General features: G+C 41.5%; 3 protein-coding genes across 3 annotated transcripts in view; 1 reads left to right on the plus strand and 2 right to left on the minus strand.

Moving 5' to 3' along the window:
- lcp2a (lymphocyte cytosolic protein 2a) overlaps nt 1-6237 on the minus strand; it is a 36107-nt gene extending 29870 nt beyond the window's left edge. The window contains exon 1 of the mRNA XM_088320683.1: nt 6003-6237. Coding sequence (XP_088176809.1) covers nt 6003-6080 — 78 coding nt within the window. The 5' untranslated portion in view covers nt 6081-6237. The remainder of the gene's footprint in view (nt 1-6002) is intronic.
- Nucleotides 6238-9260: 3023 nt separating this feature from the next.
- zmat2 (zinc finger, matrin-type 2) lies at nt 9261-13758 on the minus strand. Its single transcript, XM_088320684.1, has 6 exons — nt 13617-13758; nt 11615-11714; nt 11405-11528; nt 11257-11330; nt 9863-10008; nt 9261-9777 (listed from the first exon to the last, which is right to left on the minus strand). Exons 1-6 carry the CDS (start codon nt 13632-13634, stop codon nt 9634-9636), a joined length of 606 nt encoding a protein of 201 aa, XP_088176810.1. The 5' UTR covers nt 13635-13758; the 3' UTR covers nt 9261-9633.
- Nucleotides 13759-13895: 137 nt separating this feature from the next.
- On the plus strand, nt 13896-23954 carry slbp2 (stem-loop binding protein 2). Its single transcript, XM_088321048.1, has 9 exons — nt 13896-13975; nt 16972-17124; nt 18098-18178; nt 18738-18815; nt 18898-19035; nt 20598-20762; nt 20830-20968; nt 21713-21839; nt 23419-23954. The coding sequence occupies exons 1-9, from the start codon at nt 13923-13925 to the stop codon at nt 23481-23483; spliced, it is 999 nt and encodes a 332-aa protein (XP_088177174.1). The 5' UTR covers nt 13896-13922; the 3' UTR covers nt 23484-23954.
- The last annotated feature ends 377 nt before the right edge of the window (nt 23955-24331 follow it).

The raw sequence follows: 24331 nt of genomic DNA on the forward strand, positions 1-24331 counted from the left end.
TCGAAAGTCGACAAGTGAATATGCTTCACCTTTAGTTCTCATCTGGAAGAAGAATGGTGATATGCGTGTGTGCACTGACTTTAGGTGGTTGAACAAGAGGACTCTGAAAGACGCTCATCCTCTGCCACATCAGGCTGATTGCTTAGCAGCACTTGGTGGCAACTCCTTCTTCAGTACAATGGACTTGACGTCTGGGTTTTACAACATGCCTTTACACGAAGATGATAGGAAGTACTCAGCGTTCACTACGCCTATGGGGCTTTATGAGTACAACAGGTTGCCACAGGGGCTCTGTAATAGCCCAGGGAGTTTCATGAGGATGATGACATCCATTTTCGGGGACCAAAACTATTTAAGTCTGCTATGCTACTTGGACGACATTTTAGTTTTTGCCCCTGATGAAAGTTCTGCACTCAGACGTCTTGAAATGGTGTTCAGCAAACTCCGTGCCCACAATCTGAAACTGGCCCCCAGGAATTGTCACTTTTTAAGGAAATCTGTAAAATTCTTGGGGCACATTATTGATGAACATGGAGTGTCAACCGATCCAGAAAAAGTTGAAAGTATAAGCAAAATGACTGTGGCGGACTTGATGGAGTCGGATGGAGCGACACCTTCTGTGAAACGTGTACGGTCTTTCTTGGGCATGTTAAATTTTTATCAACACTTCATTCCGGGGTATTCAACACTCACAAAGCCCTTGTTTTATCTGCTGGCTGGCCAGAAACAGAAGAAAGGCAGAAAGCCCAAATGCACTGTAGTGGGCCGCAAACTGAAATCAGGTGACTGGACTGCTGACCACGACCAGGCATTTACAGACCTCAAAAAGGCCCTTATCCATTCTGTGGTTTTGGCTCATCCAGACTTTAGTCGTCCATTTTTGCTGTCGACTGACGCCTCATTGGATGGCCTTGGAGCCGTTTTGTCCCAGGTACGTGAAGGTGACACAGTGGCTAGGCCAATTGCGTTCGCTAGCAAGTCTTTGACCCGGTCACAGAAGAACTACCCAGCTCACCGTTTGGAATTTCTTGCACTGAAGTGGGCTGTGTGTGAGAAGTTTAGCCATTGGTTGAAAGGCCATGAGTTTACCGTCTGGACTGACAATAATCCACTTACACACATTATGACTAAACCCAAATTGGACTGTTGTGAGCAAAGATGGGTGTCAAAGCTGGCCAGTTACAATTTTGAAATCAAATATGTGCCTGGTCCCAAAAACACGGTTGCTGACGCTCTCAGCCGTGTCCCTTTTTGTCAGAATGTTGGCCACAGACTAGTCAGTGAACCTCTTCATGATCTCACTGCGGAAGCTGCGGTTTTGTCTGATACAGCCGTCCAACAGACTTTCAGAGACTCTACCGATCAGCCTGTCATGGCAGAGAAGCTGTCCCATTCTTTAGCTACAACTGTCCAGTCATTACTCGTGTCGGCCCAGACTGTATCCAATCAAGAAGTTGCTGCTGTTGTCCAGTCACACACTGAATGGGCCTCCGGTGCGAGAACTCGTGCAGCTCAACTGATAAGCCACATGCCCCACCTTATCCCAGATACACTACCCAGTCTGCCTGCTTTCTCCATGGATGACCTGCGGGAGGCTCAGTCCAGGGACAGAGTTTGGTCTCGTCTTCGGTTTTATGTGGAACGGTCTCGAAGACCGTCTAAACGTGAAAGGGCACACGAGACAAGTCAAGTTCTGGGCCTCCTGAAGCACTGGGAGAAGTTTGTTCTGAGTGATGATGTTTTGTACAGAGTATCCCGTAATCAGATTTCAAATGCAAAACGCCATCAGTTAGTGGTCCCTGATTGCCTGAAGGCCGAAGTTTTAAAAGGGGTGCATGACAGTGCGGGCCATCAAGGCCAGTCAAGAACCCTGAGCATCGCCAGACAGAGATTCTTTTGGTTGCATATGGACAGAGATGTGAGGATGCATGTTCGTCAATGTCAGCGTTGCATAGTCAGCAAAGTCACTGAGCCTGCAGGGAGGGCCCCTCTGGAAAGCATTGCCACTTCCCGCCCATTGCAACTTGTTTGTATTGATTTCTGGTCCGCTGAAGATTCACACAACAAATATGTTGACGTACTAGTCATAACAGACCATTTCACCAGATTGGCACAAGCTTTTCCATGTAGAGACCAGTCAGCCAGGCAAGTAGCTAAAGTTCTATGGGAAAAGTATTTTTGTGTTTATGGCTTTCCGGAGAGGATCCACAGTGATCAAGGCCCAAGCTTTGAGAGCAATTTGGTCGCAGAACTTTTACAATTATCTGGGGTGCGTAAGTCACATATTACCCCGTACCATCCGATGGGAAATGGAAGTGTTGAGCGTTTTAATCGTACTTTGGGCAATATGATCAGAGCTCTGCCCCCTGAATCAAAGCAGGACTGGCCAAGACGTTTACAAACACTCACATTCATGTACAATTGCACTGCTCATGAAACTACTGGATATGCACCATTTTACTTGATGTTTGGGAGAGTTCCTCGCCTCCCAGTTGACACTCTGTTTGGGAACATTTTGTCTGACCCTGACATTACCACCTACGGCAGATATGTTGCAAAACTGTCTGAAGACCTGAAGGAGGCTATGTCAATTGCTCAGGAACATGCAAAAAAGGAACAGGGCAGACAGACTCGGCTCTATAACAGGGCAGCAAAAGGGCCGTCAATTGAAGTTGGAGATAGAGTCCTTGTGGCGAACAAAAATGAGAGGGGCAAGCGAAAATTGGCTGATAGGTGGGAGTCTATCATCTACACTGTTATTGAGATGAACCCTCAAACACACACATTCAGAATTCAAGACACCATCACAGGGAATGAGAAGGTTGTTCACCGTAACCTGCTGATGTTGGTTAACTTTCTCCCAGTTCAAGACCAGCCCTCTCCCCAGTCTGATTTGTCTTTGTCCTCTGCACAATCATCTGCCTCTGTTTGTTCTTCAATGACCAGTCCCACTGTCTCCGAAGAGTCTCATGCTCGAGTGCCTGCTCAGCTAAACCGGTCTGGATGTGCGGCAGATGATGCACAGAGTCTTGTAAGCATCTCAGGCCTTGACAACTACACAGATCTCACACCTGCATCTGGGGAGAGAACCAGAGAGTGGGTGCATGGGCTGAACTCTGATCACTCTGGTCATTCCTTGACCACTCATACTCACGACACTGCTGTTAGGGATGACAATTCGACTCTTAGTGAGCATGATCATGTTCAATCTGTAGTGGCTGCTGTCTCTGGAGGTAACGTTAGCCACACTGATCAACCAGAGTCTGCACCACACCGCACTACACGCCTGGGTCGTGTTATACGACCAGTCAACAGGCTTCTTCACACTATGGCTAGACAAGATGTCACCAGACACCTACAGTGTAATGTTTAGACTATGCGTAACACAGTAGTTCGAGCTCTTGGGGCATGACATTTTTTCCCTTTAAAATTCTTCTGAAATAACTTGGTTTTGGAGAGAATGTTTTGTGCTCATTTATGTCTTGTATATGTCTTGGGTGAATGTGGAATGTGTAAGGCATTCTATAGCCGGTGGCTGGTTCAGAGAATTTTCTCTGGCCACTGCATCCTTAAAGGATACTTCTCAAGTCGGTTCTAATATGTGTGACCCAATGACTACTGTTATATATTGATTTTGATTTTATAACCAAGTGTGAGATTTTGTCCAGAATTCGGTGGGGGTGGGTGTAACAGAGTTGAAATTTGATTGTTTTGAATGTTTTTTTGAATTCTCACAAAATCTGTGTTTTTGTGTATTACTGTTAATATTCCGGTACCTCATTCAGTTGTTAAGTCATGGGCGTCTGCGACTGTTTTTTTCGTTTGGCACTTTATGGGCTTCAGCGCTTGCCGTAGCTTAAGTGATTTTTGTAAGCGTTGAAGATAATTGCAGTCGAGAACAGAGACCCCTGACTTTTGTATTGTTTTATTTACTGAATGCAGGCAATAAACCCAGAGATTGTGAAACCTTGTGTCGTGCATGAACGAGGGTCGCTACACTCACAGGGACTGACAATATGCTCAGAAATATTTATTTTTCCTGATCTTAAACACTTAAGTCTATACACAGGGTTCGTCGGGTGCTTGAAATCCTCGAAAATGCTTGATTTTAATGTGTTTCCAAGGTTTTAAAATGGCTTGAATCTTGAGTAAAGTTGAATCCTGCTTTAAAATAATGCCGACACTGATTTCGGGAGAATTTGCTTTGCCATTGCATTTCCTCTTCCCTCGCTATTAACTGCAGCTGGTATTAGTCTGTACAGCATTGTCTTATGAAGCATCATCACCTCCTATGTGCATGCTACATGAATTACGTATCAATTATGTAAATTCATTATGGGGCATGCAAAAAAATGAAGGTAGCGTTTCCCAGTGGTAAATTGTAATCGGACGAACTTCCTGCAACTGAAAATGTGAGCTACCGTCATTTTTACCCAACGCTTATATGAGGAGAGATTTGTCGTTTAAATATCTACTCACTCAGATCCACAAATATATTTGTGAGTTACTCAAGAAAAAAAAATCTTGATAAAAGCGAAGTCATGTTTATTTGTGACGCCCTTAATCCCAAAGAGTCTCAAAGGACTGCACGGACCACAGATGATTGCAAACTACGGACTACTATGACACCATCCCCTGATCTAAAACCTAAATGAGGGCAAGGAAAAACCCAAAAACCTCAACATGAAGAAACCTTGAGAAGGTACCACACTTAAGGTCGTCCCGCATCCAGGATGACCAGGCTGCAATGGATGTTGCTTTAACAAACAATAAAACTATCACGGTTGCCATGGCATCCAATTGGCCCCGCCCGTGTGGCACAAGCTGCGGCTCGTTGACAGATTGGCTTCCCTTCTATTTAAGGTCAGTGCTCTCACTCACCCTTTGTCAGTCCGTCAACGAACCTCTGTGCTTGCAAGACGTGGGTTTTGACTCTGTCTGGTTTCCTGTTGGTATTTCCTGTCCGGTATTGTTCCAGTCTATTGTGTCCTGTTTAATATCGGTCTCCAGTTTCGTCCCCGTCTAGTTTGTCCTGTTTACTTTCGATATCCACTTTTGATATCAATCCTGTCTGTCCTGTCCTGTCCGGTATCGACCCCATCTGTGCGATATCTGCTCGTGCAATTGGTGTCGATCTCGTCGGCCTCTGGCTTCCTGTCATTCCACGCCAGACTGCTGCCTTACGTCTTCCGCCCAACGATCGCCGAATCACTGGTGCTTGGGTTAACGTGCATGAATAAAAGCTTGTTTGAGAAACATCACGCATTTGGGTTCTCCCCCTGTTCCGGTTCTTGACAAAAACTAAATATGAAATATAAAATGGCTAAATTATAACAGAATGAAAAGGATGATCAGGTCGACAACACGGCAGCTGTATGGTTAACGCGTCCGCGGCACAGTTCTGAGGTCACGGGATCAAACCTTCCTGTTTGGAGTTTGCATGTTCTCCCCGTGCTTGCGTGGGTTTCCTCCGGGCACTCCGGTTTCCTCCCATGTTCCAAAAACATGCATGTCATGGCTGGTCCAAATTGTCCTTAAGTGAGCTGTCTGTCTCTGTGTGACCTGCCACTGGCTGGCAACCGGTTCAGGTTGTCCCCTGCCTACTGCCTGAAGACAGCTGGGATGTGCTCCAGCACCCCCGCGACCCTACTGATGATAAGCACTGCAGATAATGGATGATCAGGTTGCAATCAGGTTGATAGAAGAACCCGCAAGATTAAGGTTTGCATATGTAAATCGCTGATATATTTGTGGTCCTGAAGAACTCGTGTGAAGATTGCGGACATACTTGAGGACTTGAAATTCGTGTTTAAATCGTGAATATATTTGGGGACCTGAAAAACATGTACGTAAATATTTTTGAGACATCTCTCTCCCCCTACCAACCACACACACATTCTTCTTTTAATGGTACTGGAGAAAATGAAAAATTGGCTTTGTCTACAAAAGGTGCTTAAATTAGGCCTTGGGTTTTTCAGAAAACTCGAGAATTCCGGCCTGACCTTTCTCAGGTAGTCGGCCAGCCGCTGAGGACTCCACTCCATCACCTCCGACCTGGACGGAACCCGGGTGCAGCTCATCCTCGGCGCACTTTCCAGTAAGTTCTCAGAATTGAGCTCCCGTGGTTTGAGAACCTCGACTTCAGTCACCTCCGGTCATCCTCGTTACCGAAACAAAAATGGTGAAAAAGTATCCTCGGCTTTCTCGTCGCGGCCTATGTCGACACCCGCAAAGCAAGATGGCTTCCTTTCGGCTTCCTGTGTACTCCGAGCGTTTGTCAATCTCTTTCTCATGCTTTCTTTCTTAACCTCAGAGGAAGTGACTGTGCAAAGAAGGGGGAAGGGGGGTGACATCTCCAAGTACTCGACAACTATCTTCACAAAGGGGAAGAACTTTGAGATGACTCGGACGTCTCTGAGTCAGCGGGAATACCCGTCATGAGGCATATTTTACAGCAGCCTGGATGCTAAACACACTTTCGACAACTTTTATTTCAGTGTACCTCTCTTTAGATAAGAGCAGGCTGATTTTGGTAGAAGAGGTGTCCAGAACTTTTTTTTTACATATTTTGAGGGGTTTGGGGTGGTGTTTGGACTATACTGAAAACAGGCCTTTTCTTACTTTCACCACTCTCGTGCTACACGAACAAAAAAACCCGGGGACAAGCATGAAATCACTCTGCCTCCCGGGTTCCTTTTTCCTAGCGTGTTCCATCTCGAACGGCTTTGCTAAAAGTAAAATAAAAGCAGATAAGCACAGTGGGAAAATGTATAGTGGTTGTATGAACTCAGTGGGGCATTGTCAACACATGCTTAATAGAGAAAATATATTTTTAAGACACCTCAAACAACGCACCCCACCTTAATGGTGGTCTGCCTATTATTCATTAAATAAATGTGTCGGTTTGGCGCCACCTGGTGGAATTTATTTTGGGATTTATTGACCGTGTTTATTTTCTTCATTTGGTGTTTGCGATTTCCAGAGTTTTGTGCTCTTGTGAACGCACCACTTATTAGCTGATCTACAATTAAATTAAACAAGGAGATACAGTTAAATCTAATTTATCACGCAGATTATGTTAAAAACGTGTGATAGGCGAAATCCATTAAGATTTTTTTAACCATTATTATTTAATAAAACACTCTCATATACATTAAAACCAAATATCAAACGCTTTTACAGGGTTAAACATATATTTAAAGGGACAGTGTGTTTTTAGCGCTCCCGAGTGGTAAAAAACTTATTAAAAAAAAACAATATCAAAATAAATAAAATAAATAAAAAAATAAATAAAATAGGGCAGCACGGCGGCGCAGTGGTTAGCGCTCGTGCGGCACAGTTCATGTCATGGGAACCTGTCGTGGGTTCAAATCCAGCTCCAGACTTCCTGTGCGGAGTTTGTATGTTCTCCCCGTGCTTGCGTGGGTTTCCTCCGGGCACTCCGGTTTCCTCCCACGTTCCAAAAACATGCATTTCAGGTGAATTGGCCGGTCCAAATTGTCCCTAGGTGTGAATGAGCGAATGAGTTGTCTGTCCCTGTGTGCCCTGCGATTGGCTGGCAACCAGTTCAGGGTGTCCCCTGCCCACTGCCCGGAGATGGCTGGGATGGGCTCCAGCCCCCCCGCGACCCTAATGAGGATAAGCGGTACGGCTGATGAGATGAATATCAAAATACACGAACTATATGTATATAATATAAACTTGTATTTCTTTAAATAATTTTAGGTAGTTTTTTTTTATATATATGTTTTTACATAGCATGAGGCTCACCTGTTATACAACATGGGTTTATTATTGTGTTTTATAGTCCTAACTAAATGAAACTGTTTTATTCTATGAATGATTTATATCAGGGATGTCAGCTCCAAATGTCAGCTTTGTGTTTCATTATCATTGTTTATCATTCAGCCTCCATCAGTGATTTACACTACATAGATGAGTACCTCTAGTTTCAAGTTACAAAGTACCTGAACAGGAAAATATTGCCTTTTCTTCATTCTTCTTCTTCTTTTATTCTTCATTCACAGAGGCGTTCCAGGATACAAAGAACAGAACAGAAAGTGCTGCCATTTGTTGCGAGTTCTACCTGGCTGCGTGAATCCCGGCATGCTCTTCGTGTCCCCTTCCCGCTCTGTAAAGCCTACTGTATGGTACCGCTACGAAGAGCCATCATTCACAATGGGCCCCACGAAAAATGGAAAAGTGGACAAGGAGAAAAGAAAAAGAGACTTTATGTGGCCATCAAAATAAAACAAGAGATAATAGAAAGGTATAAAGAGGGGACACATTTGAGGGATGTTGCAAAAGAACATGGCAGATGTAGTTGGATCAGTTTTTCAAAACACTGCTGAGGACCAGTTGACAAAAGCCAGTTAAAGGGAGAATAAATTATTTCCTTTATTCTTTGTTTTTTTCCATTATGTTTCTCCTGTTTTATGTTTATTATGCAGTAATCTAGTTTTAAAATGTTTTATGTTCTCTTCTTCTATGATTTATTAACAATAATATACTGTTGCAGGGCTTGGAACCGATTAGCTCATTTACATTCAAAAGGTGTCTCTACTTAGAAATGTTTTAGGTTCCAAAGCTACTCCCAGGACTAATAAAATTCCTAGGTAGAGGTACCACTGTATTATAATCCAGAATGAGAAGTATTTTTCTAAAAAAGGCACATTTATTCTCAAACAATGCGGAAAAAAGCTTTATGTATGGCATTGAATGAGTTAACTACTTTAAAGCGCCAATGCGTAATATTTGACCACTGGATGGCACTGTATTGTCTGGTACAAGCAACAGCCAGTGATACATCGCAGAACATGGCGGCAGGATGCCGGATAAACATGGCGCCGATCCAAGAAGGGATTCCATAGTTAAAAAGAAATAAATTCCTCGACCTTTGTTTTGTTCTTTTTATAAAACTTTATTAAAACGTGGGATAGTTCATGTATTTTTGCTCTGTTTTCAAATATATGTTTTTTTTGTACTGGAACGTTTTTTGTACCACTAAGAGGCACTAAATATTACACACTGTCCCTTTACCAGTTGAGTGAATAGTTTTATACCTGTACCAAATCACCACGCTACTCAAACTCAACACTGCCCACTAGCTGCCGGAGTGAGCACTTGGTTTGCAAGTATTTAAAAAAAAAATGCTAACTTTTGACAGAAATGACCAAAAGACTCGATTCTTTTTTTGACAAACTCAAAAATTCATGGCGGGCCTGTTTGACATGCCCGATTTATCACAAACAAACGACTGATTACCTTTTTTTTTTAATAAAAACTTACAAGCAGAAGAAAACTTGATAATATACAACAAAAAAGTTTCCGGATTTGAGAAAATGTTTAAGTTATCAAGATAAATACTGTATACACAAAACCAAAAGTGATACAATATTCTCATAATGTTCAAGTCTGTCTGACATTTAAAAAAAAATAATGGTGATGATGGATAAATTGGCAAAACATACATTTTCAAGCAATCTAAACCAAATGGAGACTGCTAACTCTGCCGTCAATGTAGCAAGTCCCTGTCGTCGCCCTCCATTCTGCACACGTCTCCTTCAAACTGTCCTCCCGTGATGCGCTTATGACCAGACTTGCTGACTCCACAGCACCGATGTACCAAAGGGTTCAATGACTCTTTTTAGAAGACCCGAACCCAGAGAAGCCCATGACAGCCGCCATTTCCTCGTCGTCCTCGAAGTCCCCGTCCTCTTCGGCCCGACGCTTCCTGTCTTTCAGTTTCTCCTTCTTGTAGGCCTTCGCCTTCTCTTCCTGGATGTTAACGCACATGGTGATACAGTTATTGAACCTGTAACTTTTTTTTCCCCACAAACACAACAAGACAACCGCTACTAACCTCCTCTCGAAGCTCCTTCATTCGCTCCTCAAAGTCATACTCTTTCTGCTTCTCCTCCATCTTTTTCCTGTTCACCTCAAAGCGCTTCTTTACTTGGTCTAGGGACGACCGCTCTACTCGCATGGACATCCCTAGGTTCCTCTGATCTGTACGGACACACGTCGTGGAATTAATTGAGGATGGAGAGAATTTTCAGCACCAAAGATTTTTTCTGGGGAAAATGACCATATGTGCATTTTCGGTTTCCGACATAAGAACAAATAAAACACACTAAAACATTGCCAAAAGAACAAGGTTGTGATGACGTCATGTCACTAGTGAGGCGAGCCATGTGAAGCTGGCTTTCACTCGAGGGGAAATGTGTGCATGACCCGGCTGCTTATTTTTCATTTGAAAAACAGTAGATACGATCATTTTTTTCCGGATGTCGAAAAATATCCAGACATTGCTGTAAGTTACATGTTAGATTGTGTGCACCTATTTCCGAGTACAAGACATTACTGTAGTGCTTCTGTCCGCCGCTACTGGCGTGTGGCGCTGTGAGAGGTCACCCAACATCCACCCCGATGTAAAAAAATATCTGCTTCCTCTTCCTAGTTCGTGCGGGAAGATTCTCTACTGTCTATGTCTATCCAGCGCGCCAAGAACTTCGACATGTTTATTGTTTAATATCTCGTGCATCCATTCAATATGGTTGGTGTAAAGTGTAAAGAAGAGGCAAGTCGTTTCTTTTGTAATGAAAGTGGAATAAGAAGGATTGATGCGGTTGAAAAAATGGTTGGATCGCTTTCTTTTCGTCCACTCTCCACTACCGAGGAGGACCTCTTGAACCCCTTTTTTTCAAAATTAAGTTACACTTAACTTTATTTATCTGTATAGAGCATATTCTTTTATGAAATGTTGATTTTTCAGTACAAAACAATACAGGTTACTTATACAAGCCTTAAATATACTTGTACAAACCATAAACATACAAAATATAGCACTGAAGCAACTTACGAACAAATTCAACCTACGGACGATCGTCCGGAACCCAACTCGTTCGTAAGTCGGGCAGCGTCTGTACAACTTTGATGTTGCATTAGACTCCGCCTACTACCGCACCATCAGCATCGATTCCCTTCTAATGAAATCCAGTTTTCTTGTCACTAATTACTCACTTGTCCGAGGAGGGAGGAGGAAAATTGTGCAGTGTAGAAGCTACGATATAATTAATTTTCATTATAAGCCGCCACATTACTTCATTTTTTGTAATTTATATAAGGGTGTTGTTTACATGTCTCTTGCGGTGCATCTCGAGCTTGTATCTCATGTAATAATTTATCATTCTCACTTACTGTTCATAAGAAGTCGAATCACTTCGTTTTATGTTTGAGATTTCAAAAAATACTTACGTTTCTTGCCATTGATGTGATCTAGGAAGTTGATGGAGTCTTTTACCACACAGTCACAAACATTACAGTAGTACCTGAAAGAGGAAAAACAGCATACATTTTGGTTTCAAATACATAATTATTGAGTTGGTGATGCAACGGGACGAACCCGCCCATCTCATTCTGAGGCGTGGTCTTGGTAATAACGATGGTCTTTCCCAGTTTGGATTCCAGGTCCACTTTGTAGTCCCGATGGCGTAGGTTCTCCCTCTTGATTGGGGGCAACACTTTCCCTGCGACGCATGGAAAGTTTAGCCGACTTTAAAGCAAATGATGCGCAAATGATCTTCTACAAATAATTTGAAAGCGGGCCACTCACCATCTCTGCTCTCTTTTTCTCGCTCCTCGTTGATACGTTTCTGAGCGAGATTCTCATACTCGTCTTTGTCCCACTTCCGGCGGAAGTCATTCTTACTCGACTGGAAGAGAACCATGAGTGTTGAATGTGAGTTACAGTACTAGAGGTTTTTAATGTACCCCATGGAAATCAAATATGCAACACATAATAAAAATCTGCAGAAACACAAAGACCAAGAAAGCAGGCCCAATTACCTTTTGCAAAAAGGGAATGTCATTTCGTTGAAATGCCTTCTGCCCAAAAATGCTTTTTATTCCCTTAATACACGCATGTTTTTCAAACTTTCTAATAGTAAAACCTCTTTTCTCAAAACAATGTGGGGTCTTACATAAAGGGTTCATACACCTTTTTGACGGCCAAATTCAAGCACTTTTTTACAGACTTTCAAAGTACCATTAAAATAAATCCGGTATGATTTGTGTATTTTGCAGAGCAACAAATATATCTGTGATTTACATATGCCATTTCTAATCTTGCGTGTGCATTTATCCAGGCATCTAATTTATAGACTGTGTGTAAATCACAAATATACTTGTGGATCTGAACAATAAATGTTTAAATATTTTTGGGACAAATCCTTTCCCGAAATGTTGTTGGGTAAAAATGAAAGTAATATGTAGCTTACATTTTCAGTTGCAGGGAGTTTCAAATTATCACTGGGAAACGCTACCATAATATTTAAAAATAAACAATAATAAATGTCCACATTTCATAGTGCCCTTGTAGGTGTAGCATGCACCTACCCTCTTGGGCGCAAGACGTAGGGGTCGAAAATGCTTCACTGGACAAAACCGTACAAACTAATGTCAGCTGCCGTTAATCACAAAGAAAGGAGAAATAGAATAGCAAAGCCACCAGAGAGCAGTGTCTGTGGCATTTCAGGCAGACATGTTGAGAAACATGGCAACAATTATGAAAATTACAAGTACTTCACCCTAAATTCAAGCACTTTTCAATCCTTGAATCACAACATTAAAATTCAAACATTTTCCAGGATTCCAAGCACCCGTACGAACCCTGTATATAAACAAGGTGTGGTTTAACACATTCTATATGTTATTTGTTGACACGATACACATTATGTGATAACTTACATCATGATTGCATCTGTATTTTTGTTGACCGACGTGAGAACTTGTGCAGCTTTGTAAGGGAAACTGAGTTAGGCAAAAAATCTCTCATTGGCCAGTTGGGCACTTACGTTGCTAATATGACGATACAAAAACATGGTCACCATCATTAATCACATAATACATGCCCTCATGTTTACCTACACACAGAAAGATTTGTGTTTAAGTCAAGATTTGTTTATTTGTGACGCCCTGAATCACAAGGAGTCTCAAAAGGCTGCACAGACCACACATTTTTGCAGACTACAGATTATTATTACACCATCTCCTTATATTGTGATTCCCCTTTCTATTTGCTTGTTTTTGTTCCAAACATTTATTTATACAGCTTGTTTTGCATCAACTTTTTATCGTTCCGCAGAGGCATTATTTTGTCTTTTTGCTTTCAATCGAATGCTATGGGTGATTCAAGACTGCATACTGTCCTCAATTTTTAAAAAAGGGCCTACGCAGACCCAAGTAAATAAAACGTGTTTACGTTTTTGTTCTTATTCAGATTGAGCACAAAGTGCATTAATAACTTGCAATAACTTGTTTGTTCATCGAGCTATTCCAATGCATACAAAATAACTTAACGATTCTATTTGTGCACGTTTAATAATTAAAACAAATATGAGAAGCAACATTCTCGTTCGAAATTGAGCACAAATGATTTTGATAGGTATGACATGTTAGGCTACTTTAGCTCCCAGCAAACTCTATTCTGAGCTTCAAATAAAACGACAAAAACACCACAATTAAACCCAAACAACGGGGGATTTATATTGTGTATTAAAAACACACAATTAAAGTATGAAGTAGATAAAAAGTACAAAATGTAAAAAAATACTGACCCCGCTGCCAGACGCCATGTTTGTGACTGTATTTCGGTGAGAAAACGGTTTACTCGTGAAACGACAGCGCCACCTACTGTACTGGAGAAAAATACATTTTATTATCCTTAAAACGAAACGTTATTAACACAAACATTATTCAGAAAGGTGAATACTCAATGTCCTATTTAAGTTTAATGAATTTTTTTTTTTATAGATTTAACAGTGGTGTTTATTTTTTTTTTAGAAAGGCCACGCCCCTTTCAGGTGATTCTCATTAAAGACGACGTAAAATGTTGATGTGATATCTCCAAATTTGCCGCAAAAATGTCACGCAGCGGAGCAGAAACTGCAGTCCGGAGCCCTCTTCTCTCCTCCAGGTTTGTAAAATATTGACAGTAGTTTATCACTAAATAAGTCACAATATTTTTGTGTATTTTATCTGTAGGTCTATGGGTTTTCACATTAGCGCACTTTCTACCATGTAATTAAAAAATGCGTGCTTTAATAACTATACCAATGCAGTCAATTTATGCGAGTTGGCGCTCTAATTTTATAGCGTGGACTGTTATAAGTTGCTTAACAATTTCAAAATGTTTACAGATATTAGTTTGAATGGCCTTCTGGTTGTGGAAAAGCCTCACGGAAAGTTATTTATTAAATTGGCTTGTCTTTTTTATCAATGTTGTATGCAACGAGATTACATATGGCACTCTAGGTTCAACATGCTCTAAATAATTTTTAAGAGGAAAAGGCTACCAGGCCATTCACTAAGCACTGCATTGTAAATATATCTGCTTTTTGTCATAAGTTGTAATAATAGTGCAATGTTCGTAAATATGGACAAATTCTATAGTTTCACTTTACATCGAAAGGTGATAAAATTCATGTTTCTACCTGTAAATTTGCATGTGTGAATGTCGGAATTTAGCTATAATATTGACAATGTGCTTTTTGGGGCTTTATCTTCTGGAATAATGTATTCAAAGCTCAATATCCTTTAAAAATAATTCTGCCCAATGGTAAATGGTCTGCATTTTATATAGTGCTTTTCAAGTCAATGAAGACCTCCCAAAGCACTTTACAATGTGCTTCACACTTGCCTATTCTCACACGCACACACCAATGGGGAGTCAGCCATACCAGGTGCCTACCTGCTTATTGGGGGCATTAGGGATTTAGTGTCTTGTCAATCGTATTACTTATGAAATTAAAAGTTTTAGACCAGAATCCTTTTTCCACAAAGATCAGTGCCAAACTGCTTTATGGATTCAGGATCAACTGAACAAAGTGGGCATTTGACATTAACATCTTTTATCAAGCATTTTTGCAATGTACACTTTTGAGGGGTAAAGTTCCTTTTGAATGTCTCATCTCATTAGCTGCACCACTTATCCTCAGTAGGGTCGCGGGGGTGCTGGAGCCCATCCCAACAAGTATTGGGCAGGGGACACCCTGAACTGGTTGCCAGCCAATCGCAGGGCACACAGGTACAGACAACTCACTCGCTCATTCACACCTAGGGACAATTTGGACCGGCCAATCCACCTGAATCGCATGTCTCTGGGACGTGGGAGGAAACCGGAGTGCCCGGAGGAAACCCACGCAAGCACGGGGAGAACATACAAACTCCGCACAGGAAGTCTGGTAGCTGGATGTGAACCCACACAGGAGGTTCCCAGGACCTTAGAACTGTGCCGCACACGCGCTAACCACTGCGCCGCCGTGCTGCCCCCTTTTGCATGTATTAAACGTAATTTCTCACTTTCTTAATAAAAAGCAGTTTGGTGACTACTAGACGTTTTTCCAGTCAATTAACAGAACCTATTTCTTCCAGCAATAAATCACACAGAAGACACAATTTACTCTTCACACAGTGAGCTGATATGTCATTTGTTTTGATAGCAATTGCTGGATAATTTTTCTTCCTAATCATAGTGGTATCAATAGATGGTCTACAAATTTGCTAGGATCCCTCATCATTCAAATATTTAAATATCATGCAGATACCAAGAGATTGCTTTCAAGACTTTAGTTGCCAGGTAAAACTGTAGAATTGGGGCGGCATTAGCTTAGGAGGTAGAGCGCTCGTCTGGGGATCAAGAGATTGCAGGTTTGAATCCCGGCTCCTCCGTGTTACATGTCAAAGTGTCCTTGGGTAAGACACTGAACCCCTAATGCCCCCAATAAGCAGGTTGGTGCCTTACATGGCTGCACGGCTGCTATCAGGAAATGTGAAGCACATTGTAAAGTGCTTTGGGAAGTCTCATCTCATTAGCTTCAGTAGGGTCGCGGGGGGTGCTGGAGCCCATCCCAGAAATCATCGGGCAGGGGACACCCTGAACTGGTTGCCAGCCAATCGCAGGGCACACAGGGACAGACAACTCGCTCATTCATTCACACCTAGGGACAATTTGGACCGGCAAATCCACCTGAAATGCATGTCTTTGGAATGTGGGAGGAAACTGGAGTGCCCGGAGGAAACCTATGCAAGCACTGGGAGAACATGCAAACTCCGCACAGGAAGTCTGGTAGCTGGATTTTAACCCACACAGGAGGTTCCCAAGACCTTAGAACTGTCCCGCACAAGCGTTAACCACTGCGCCGCTGTGCTGCCCCGCTTTGGGAAGTCATTGACTTCAAAAGCGCTACATAAATCCAGATCATTTAATTTCATTTCAATTGTGTATTTCAATGAATTCTGTGTAGGATTAAAGATGACATATCCCATTAAATGAATTGAACAGTCACTCTTTATTGTTGCTGTGAAACATTGTATGCATAGAGATTGGACACAGGGTTAGGGTTAATCTGCAACGTAGTGCTTAAAGACTGGCCTAAGTTGTAAGTTATGGTGCAATTTTTGTGAAGGTTAAAGAATATTGCATCATGAGAAAAGTGGAATAACATTTTGCAACAAAAACCAAATAAGTCACAAGGTGTATATTTTCAGTTTCATGCAATAGTATGTTTTCAGTTGCAGTTGGCAATAGTATGTTTTCAGTTTGGTGGGTTCGTTTAGGGTGGTAATGGCCCAGCGCCTGTTTGTCCTACCAGAAGGCAATATGTGAAAAGGTTGGTGGCCGGGAAATACATTTTATTAATATCAGTGATTATATTAATAAATGACTAACTTCGTAAAATGCTGATCTTCTATTGGTTTGTGTCACTATCATGAAAGTGCCAATGGGCACTTTGCCAAAATGCCTTTTTCATTTTGTTCAGATTCTAGTCTTTCGTACGAACGTGGCATTTAATAGTTATTTTTTTGCCTTGGGTTGCTAAAGGGAAACATCTATGGAACTTAAGCTTACAATTATCAAAATATGCACCCCATTTTTTTGTTTTGTTTCAAAAAAGTAACTTGTGCCCACAGTTTCTGCTTCAGCCCGCGGTCATGCATTTGTGCGAAAGGCTGGTCAACGGCCGTGTGGAATAGCCACCCTGAACCACTCCTGGCCACAGGTTGCTCTACCCCTGAGCCTTGGCTCCTCCCTGGCTGTAGCTCTGTTTTTGACAGCCTTGTCAGGTCAGTCATGTACGCTTGTGCCAAATTAATTTATTGTAAGTTTTTTACAACTTTGTTCAGTGAGCTGGATAAAAAAGGTATGTGGCCCTCATGCTGTACTTTGACAACTAATCTCTTAATTATTGAAGACCGTACGGAAATCACCTAATTCAAGTCATGTTTATTTGTATAGCCCTTAAAAAAAGTCTCAAAGAGTTGCCCGGACCTCTATTACACTATCCCCTGATCTAAAACCTGCAACAGGGCAAGGTAAATTTAAAAAAAACTTGACATGAGGAAAATGAAGGGGCCAGTGATCTCCCTTCCATGACGACCAGGCTGGAATGAATGTTGCCAAGGCATCAACAGATGATACACTGTCACTAACATCAAAAATGGGTAATGACAATCTCCAGTTGACTGCTTCTTGCCCCCAAATCTTGCATCAGGTGCTAGATGATGGCACACAAGTGACCGTTCAGGCTCGTCTTCCTCCCTCAAGGAAGGACAAGACGAGTATGAGATCAACATCACTCATAACTTATGGAATATTGGTGTCTTAAGCTTATATTCCAGGGGTGGCGAACCCATGGCTCTTGGCCGATAAGAATGCGGCGCTTTACCTCATCAAACCAGCGGTTTCAGAGTATGAGCAAAGGGGGCAATAAATCAGATCTGAAGGGGCAAAAGAACCTTAAAATTACATTTTAATCTGACTGGGAGCCAATGCAGGTCAGCTAAAATGTGGGTAATGTGATCAAATTTTCTTGTCTTGGTCAAAAGCCTCGCTGCAGCATTTTGCGCCAGCTTTATACTTTTGATTCTAGATATCGGGAGACCGGAAAATGGCACATTACAGTAATCGGGAGGTAAAGAACATGAAATACAAACTGCTTCAGTCTGGGACAGCATGGGGCGAATCTTTGCAATGTTGTGAAGATGGAAAAAAGTTTTTCACGTAAAAATTCTTAACGTGTACCGTTTTTGATTACAGCAACGGCTCTTCCATTCCAGCATCTCCAACCGTGGTTGGCCTGCAAGGAGGGGATCGATTTGTCAGCAACAAGCCCCGCAGGTTGAACTGGATTTCAAACTTGGAGACTGGGTGTATTAAGAGCCTGCTGCTGGCAAAAAAATCTTAATGGTTGATTTAAATAATAAGCGATAAATGAACCATAATATAAGCATGATTTTAAAAAACACTTGTAGATTGAGACATTTGCATTCTATGTAACATGAGCCTCATGTAGAGGGAGATGACCTTGTCCGCCACCTTGCTTCTATGGGTAGTCAAGAAAAAAAAAAACAGTGGCTTGCTTTTCATTTTACACCTAGGCTCTCAGTAGTGCCACGTCTTAATCAATCAATCCTCAACTGTATGGCTTTGAAACAAACTATGGCATCACATCATTCATATTTGATGTCCCACCCCTGCCAAAACCTCCTTTAGGGTTGGGTAGAAGGCAATGGTGCAGTTTGGTCACTTCAAGTAGATTGTATCCCTTGTTCTCTTTAGCACTAGTTTTTGGTTGCTCAACACAAAGCAAGATCTAGTGGTGTAGTAATACCACACACTGTCCCTTTTCTATGTAGTGGAACTTCCCAAAGCATATTCTAGTTATTTTGTTGTCCAGGACCTCTATTTTGGAGCGTTGCATCCTTAAAGTGTCTACAAGCAGCATTGCTGTGGGAACGGAGGACCTGGATAAAAGGTAAGATGTTTGTGGCTGGTTGAGCTCCTTATTTATTTATTTATTTATTTTATTTTTTTTGATGACTTTTTTTTGTATTTAGGGTCGCCCGATGCCACCCTCGCGTGCCGGACCAGAGCAACACCGAGACCAACGCTGCCGTACTGAAACGCCGACAGAAACAGATCCTGTATGGCAAGAACACCACCGGCTATCAGAACTACCTGGAGCAAGTTCCTAAGTAAGTTGTCCCTAGGTCAGGGATGGGAAAATGAGGTTTGTGGGTTACAGATGGTCTGGCAGGATTTCCAATTGGACCTGCTGAACAACATTTTTTTTTTTTTTTTTTTTTAATTGCTACAAAACATTGTTTTCGTGTCACTCCTGTCCCCCGTTTCCAATTGTGCCTCTATAAAAATGTACATTAAAGAATGTGTACTCTGCTGTCTACATTTAAATAATATAAATGTTTGTTAATAGTCCAAATATCGCCCTTTCAATTATTTTTTTCTTAATCAAAGGACCGGGAGGGAGATTTTTATGGACTTAATTTGGTAATTCTGCTTACAGTAATACAAGGATCACCAACGTGGTGCCCATGGGCATCCAAGAGCACCTGAGTAGCCAGCAGACAAGTTTTAAAGAAAAAGGTTTCTAGGAAATTTAATAACAGGCATGATGTTTTTGTGGTTGACTTTCACTTCTAATAATTACAGCCTGGCAACAACATGGTAATAAGTATCCCTGAAACATCTTATGCTAAACTGGGTGGCCTTCAACCTAACTGGTAATAAGGAGCCCTCGTTTTTGAAAAGGTTGGCAACATCTGGTCTAATGTCCTGTTTCGGCACTAATTTAATAACTCCAGATGCTCTAGGGCAGGGGTGGCCAACCCGGTCCTCAAGAGCCGCATGTCCTGCATGTTTTTGGAGTTTCTCTGTTCAAATACAGGTGATCCCAATCACCTGGGTCATTATCAAGCTCCCGCACAGCTTGCAAACAATCTTAAAATTTGCATCACCTGAGAAACCTCCAAAACATGCAGGACATGCGGCTCTTGAGGACCGGGTTGGCCACCCCTGCTCTAGGGCAAGCACAGAAGTACATTATACTGCGTGATTTTGTAGCAATACTTTTTCTTGATCAATATATACAATTTTTAAAAATGTAGCCATGACATTTGAATATTGGTATTGCAGGGAGGGCACTATGGGAAATGGTTGTCTTCAATGTGTGTGTGTGTGTGTTAAACTCTCAATCGTGGAGAGGGGTAGCAATACGAAGTGGGGGCACTTCAATGTGTGTACAAGATCTGATCAATGCAGTTCCTCCCGTCTAGTGGTGGTTTATCATGGCAATCATTCCCAGAGGCTTGATACTTACTGATCAGCAGCACCAGTCTTTTACAATACATATTTTTGGAATATTTGTTACGCTTTAGCACTTGTGGACGCTTCTAAAAATGTATGGATACGTCACGGCACTGAGTTCAGACTTGTAATTATCATCATTCTGGCAACCTTTAGATTTTCTCAGTCTGTTTTAATTTTTTTTGTTTTTTTTTTGGGCCCTCATATTTACCAAAGGGCTTTAAAATCAAATTAAAAGGCTGTGCTGGTAAACTGTGTTCCAGCTGCAAGATTGGAACTGAGATTGCACTAAGACGTTACCGTATCACTGTAATCTTATGTTTTTTTGTTCGGCGAGCCGAATAAAAACAATCCCTTTTTGGCTGCAGCACTCTGCTAGGATTGAAGAAAGATGGACCATTTTTTTTTTTCTGACTGTCAAACTCTCTTTAAGACACATGAGAGACCCGAAGCTCCATCCATGCACCCCTAACAAGTACAAAAAGTACAGCAGGCGCTCTTGGGATATGCAAGTCCGTCTGTGGCGACGAGCGCTGCACCTGTGGGACCCGCCTGGCGACTCCTCGTTGGACGCCTGTGACCTCTCACTGGAAAAACTGTAGGTGGAGTAACATTTTGGCCCACTGAATTGTTTATTTCGGGACATTTTTTTGTTGTTGTTGTAGAAGGCAGAACCAACTGGCCAAAATGACTTCGGACATCTGTGATGACGGAGGAAACAAGCAGAGAGAGACGGAGAGCCTGACGGCCTCCTCTGTGTCCCCCCTGTCACCGGAGCTGCATGGCGCCTGGAATATTCCTATGGTAATGTCTATTATAGGAACACGGTAGCCCGTTGACTGGTTCGTAAAATAGCTTATCGGGTATGGGTCGTTTTGATTTTTTTTCTTGGAAATTTGATTTCTAACTGGCGTGTATTTTATTGGTTGACTTGGCCTATTTAAACATTTCGAGTAATTACAAAATGGTTCGGTCGGTGTTCTAATTTGTGTCTGGGCAAACTCGGAAGCTACCTGAGCGTGCCGAGAACCATTGTGAGCAACATCAGGTGTGCGCACTGTGGCAACACACCGGTATCACACTTCAAAGCTTTAGATCATAGAAAGCAACATAGCTTATGAAAGAATCAAATTACAACAGCAATTTTTGTTTAAATTTAATGTAAATAATTTGGCCCACTTTAGACTAAAATTTTGCTTTTCATGATGTGAGAGTCCTGTTTTGGCAATGGAAAGATCCTGCTTCGGTGGGTTCCAGTTGTGGTCTGGATTTGGGTATTGTTCTGGAAAAAAATGATAAATTTCAAACATTTTTATTTCTAAAACATTTAAATTTTGCACATTAAAAAAGGGCTGGGCACCAATGGGCTTTATCTGCCCAAGGCACACCACAGGAACTGGTGCCCCTACAACCCCAGTGGTTAATTATTCAAACCAAACTCTCAGGTTCAAAATGGTTGGTGAGCCCAGGGCTATCATATAAAATTGAACTTGCAGTCAAATATATACAGGCAATATTTTGTTGGTGTAAATTCTAAAATGTCCACAGGAACGGGAGAGGATCCACCGGCCTCCTCGCTCTCCTCCAGGCCTTAACTGCTCCTTCAAGATTCAGCTGAGCAAAAACAACATGGCCGATTGGCTGCACCTCCAAATGGAGGACGAGCCTGCCATGGGTGAGTTCATAAAAGGGGATAGATTCCTGTTTTTCTTAGTAACTATCATGATCGTAGAAAAAAAAATGGCTTTTTCTTCTAGTACAGCGGTACCTCTTCATACAAAATTTATTCCAGGCTCATTCTCGTTAACCAGGAAATTTTCCCCATATGAAAACTAAATGGTCCGGTCCTGTCCTCTCAAACGTCTAAATAAACATTAAGAGTTATAAAACATCTACCGGAGTTCTAAAACATTCAAATAGTAAGTGAACATGAATACAGTCAAGGTGATATTAATCAAATGAAGTTTACTAAGAGAACTTACCATGGTTGCGTCGCTGTAACAGAGTTGTGATTGCGTTTCTTGCTTCCCTGTATTTTATGTTTTTGATCATTTCAATTTGTGTATGCTGCATAACAATTTTTTTATATGGGAATTTTTTTTTTTAAGGCAAATCTCATCCTGCCAGGTTTTATCATAACGGGCTGAAATCCTGCACTGTTGCGGTGGGTTTTAATAAAACTGAAATTATTTTTTTAAATTGCTCTTAAGGTGTACAGTACATGTAACGTTAAGCTCATATATCAACTATCTACCTTGGTTGTATCCCTCAAAGGGGTGACCGACAGCGAGACACAAAAACAAAGAGGAAAAGTAGCAAAAAAACGCAAATTGACCATGGCCAGCCCAAACACCCAACAAGTAGACAAGTTAAGCACCTCGGCACCCAAGTTGGTCAAGCTTTCGTCCCTCTAGATGAAACGGGTCACAAGAAAGCGGCCATGTCACTTGTATGTAATGGTACCATATAACAGAGGGTGGAAATTGACATTCTATTCATCAATTGTGATTTATTTGTGACAATTGTCTCTAGAAATTCGTAATCGGGACAGCTCTGACTGGGACTTTACATGAACATACACACAACAGCTCTTATTTTTTCCCTCTAGTTTGCATGACCACAAATGATTAAAAAATGGCAATTTGGACAATAAGTTTAAAACACCTTGAACCAAGACTGATGGTTAGCCTAGAAATTTTTGAAAGGAAAAACACGTGTGCCTTTGTTCAAATGGGTGGAAAAACTCGTATCTAATCATAACCGGCTTTGAATGGTGATCAGAAATAAACACTGCCGACATGGGGCATAAACCATAACCATGAACTGAGTTTGCATGAGCAAACTGGACGAGCTGATGTGGTCAGTAAGCAATCATCATGAGCCGTCTCTAGTGGTAGCCTCTGGGACTGCGGGAACTGGATTTTCCTTCGTATAGAGCAAGATTTTATTTGCAAAGAAAATCTTGCTTTACCGAAATTCTTGTTTAAAGAAGGTACCATTGTACCTAGTGATGCTAGTGGTTGCTAAAAACTAAAACTGGACAATCACTTGATTACTAACAGTCCGCCTCTTTGCGATCAAGTTTTTAGCTTTTTATGCATCGTTAAAGGCACCTCCATTGTGGGATCCATACCTAGTCTTTGCTGGTGTACTCATTTGGCACTTGTTTTTGATGGCATTAGACATTACAGTGCCACCTAGTGGTCAAATACTTTACAATGTACCTGAAACTGTCTCCGTTTCAATCTTTTCAGATTACAATGCTGATGACCAACAGGTTCCAATGATTTCGGACCAATTCCTGTGGAATCATTATTGAAGATCTCATGAGCCAGAAATGAGTCATCTAGACTTTGATTATGTATGTTTCAATGTAATTATTTTTTTCCCCCTAAACTCACTGAGTGTTTGATGGAAGAGGGAGGGGTTGTTTATGTGATATGTGGTCCAAGAGCTGCTGTGCTCGCCGGTCCTGCAGTGAATCCCGGGGCTGACTCTGCCTTTCAACTTGAGCAAGTTTGGACTATTTGCACTTTTGTGTGAACTGCACTTAAGTCACCCATGCGGTGTTCTCCATGTTTAAACAAAGTTGCTCAGGTTTCTATACAAGTCCACATCTATTTTCTTTGCACTGTCACGTTCTGGCCTCTTTAGAGGCTGTTTGTCTTGTCCACCTTCACTTCCGTTCTGATGATACTTTTGTTTTGTTTTTTAAATTCATTAAATGCTGCTTTGAATACTGAAAGTAAAGCTGAAATTGATAAAGAGCCTAATAAAGTGTAAACTCAAAGATGTGTTTGTTTTATTGTCATATTGTAACAATTTAGAATGTGTTCATGGTGCTCTAACGTAAGTTATATTTTTACATTTAATGATAGTGAAACTATAAGATGATGTGGTATACGAATCATTCGGTTTTAATTAAACTGGAGAACTGGATATCAAATTAGACTTGTGTACATAAAAAGAATGGTATGTGTATTTTGAAAAACATTTTCTTGTTTTAACTAGCTAGATTTAAAATGGTCTGGCGGGCTGTATTATATATATTTATATATTTTTTTTCAATTAGATTTTTCTGTAAAACAAATGCCATTTTGTCATATTCCTGAATTATTTCAATTCGTCTCAAGTTTCGGAATTATTAAATTCTGGCGCTAAGGTGTA

This window comes from Urocampus carinirostris, chromosome 17 (assembly GCF_059441175.1).
Source record: "Urocampus carinirostris isolate Australia breed hairy pipefish chromosome 17, RoL_Ucar_1.0, whole genome shotgun sequence".
NCBI classification, from domain to species: Eukaryota; Metazoa; Chordata; class Actinopteri; order Syngnathiformes; family Syngnathidae; genus Urocampus; species Urocampus carinirostris.

Bases quoted from the DNA above. Each gene is read 5' to 3' on its own strand.
- zmat2 (XM_088320684.1), bottom strand. The intron at 11,529-11,614 runs GTGAGTGGCCCG...CATGCGTCGCAG, and splicing joins AGAAAAAGAGAGCAGAGATG to GGAAAGTGTTGCCCCCAATC. The intron at 10,009-11,256 runs GTAAGTATTTTT...GTGTCCGTACAG, and splicing joins TCACATCAATGGCAAGAAAC to ATCAGAGGAACCTAGGGATG.
- slbp2 (XM_088321048.1), top strand. From the start codon at position 13,923: ATGTCACGCAGCGGAGCAGAAACTGCAGTCCGGAGCCCTCTTCTCTCC. The intron at 18,816-18,897 runs GTAAGATGTTTG...TTTTGTATTTAG, and splicing joins ACGGAGGACCTGGATAAAAG to GGTCGCCCGATGCCACCCTC. The intron at 21,840-23,418 runs GTGAGTTCATAA...CAATCTTTTCAG, and splicing joins GGAGGACGAGCCTGCCATGG to ATTACAATGCTGATGACCAA.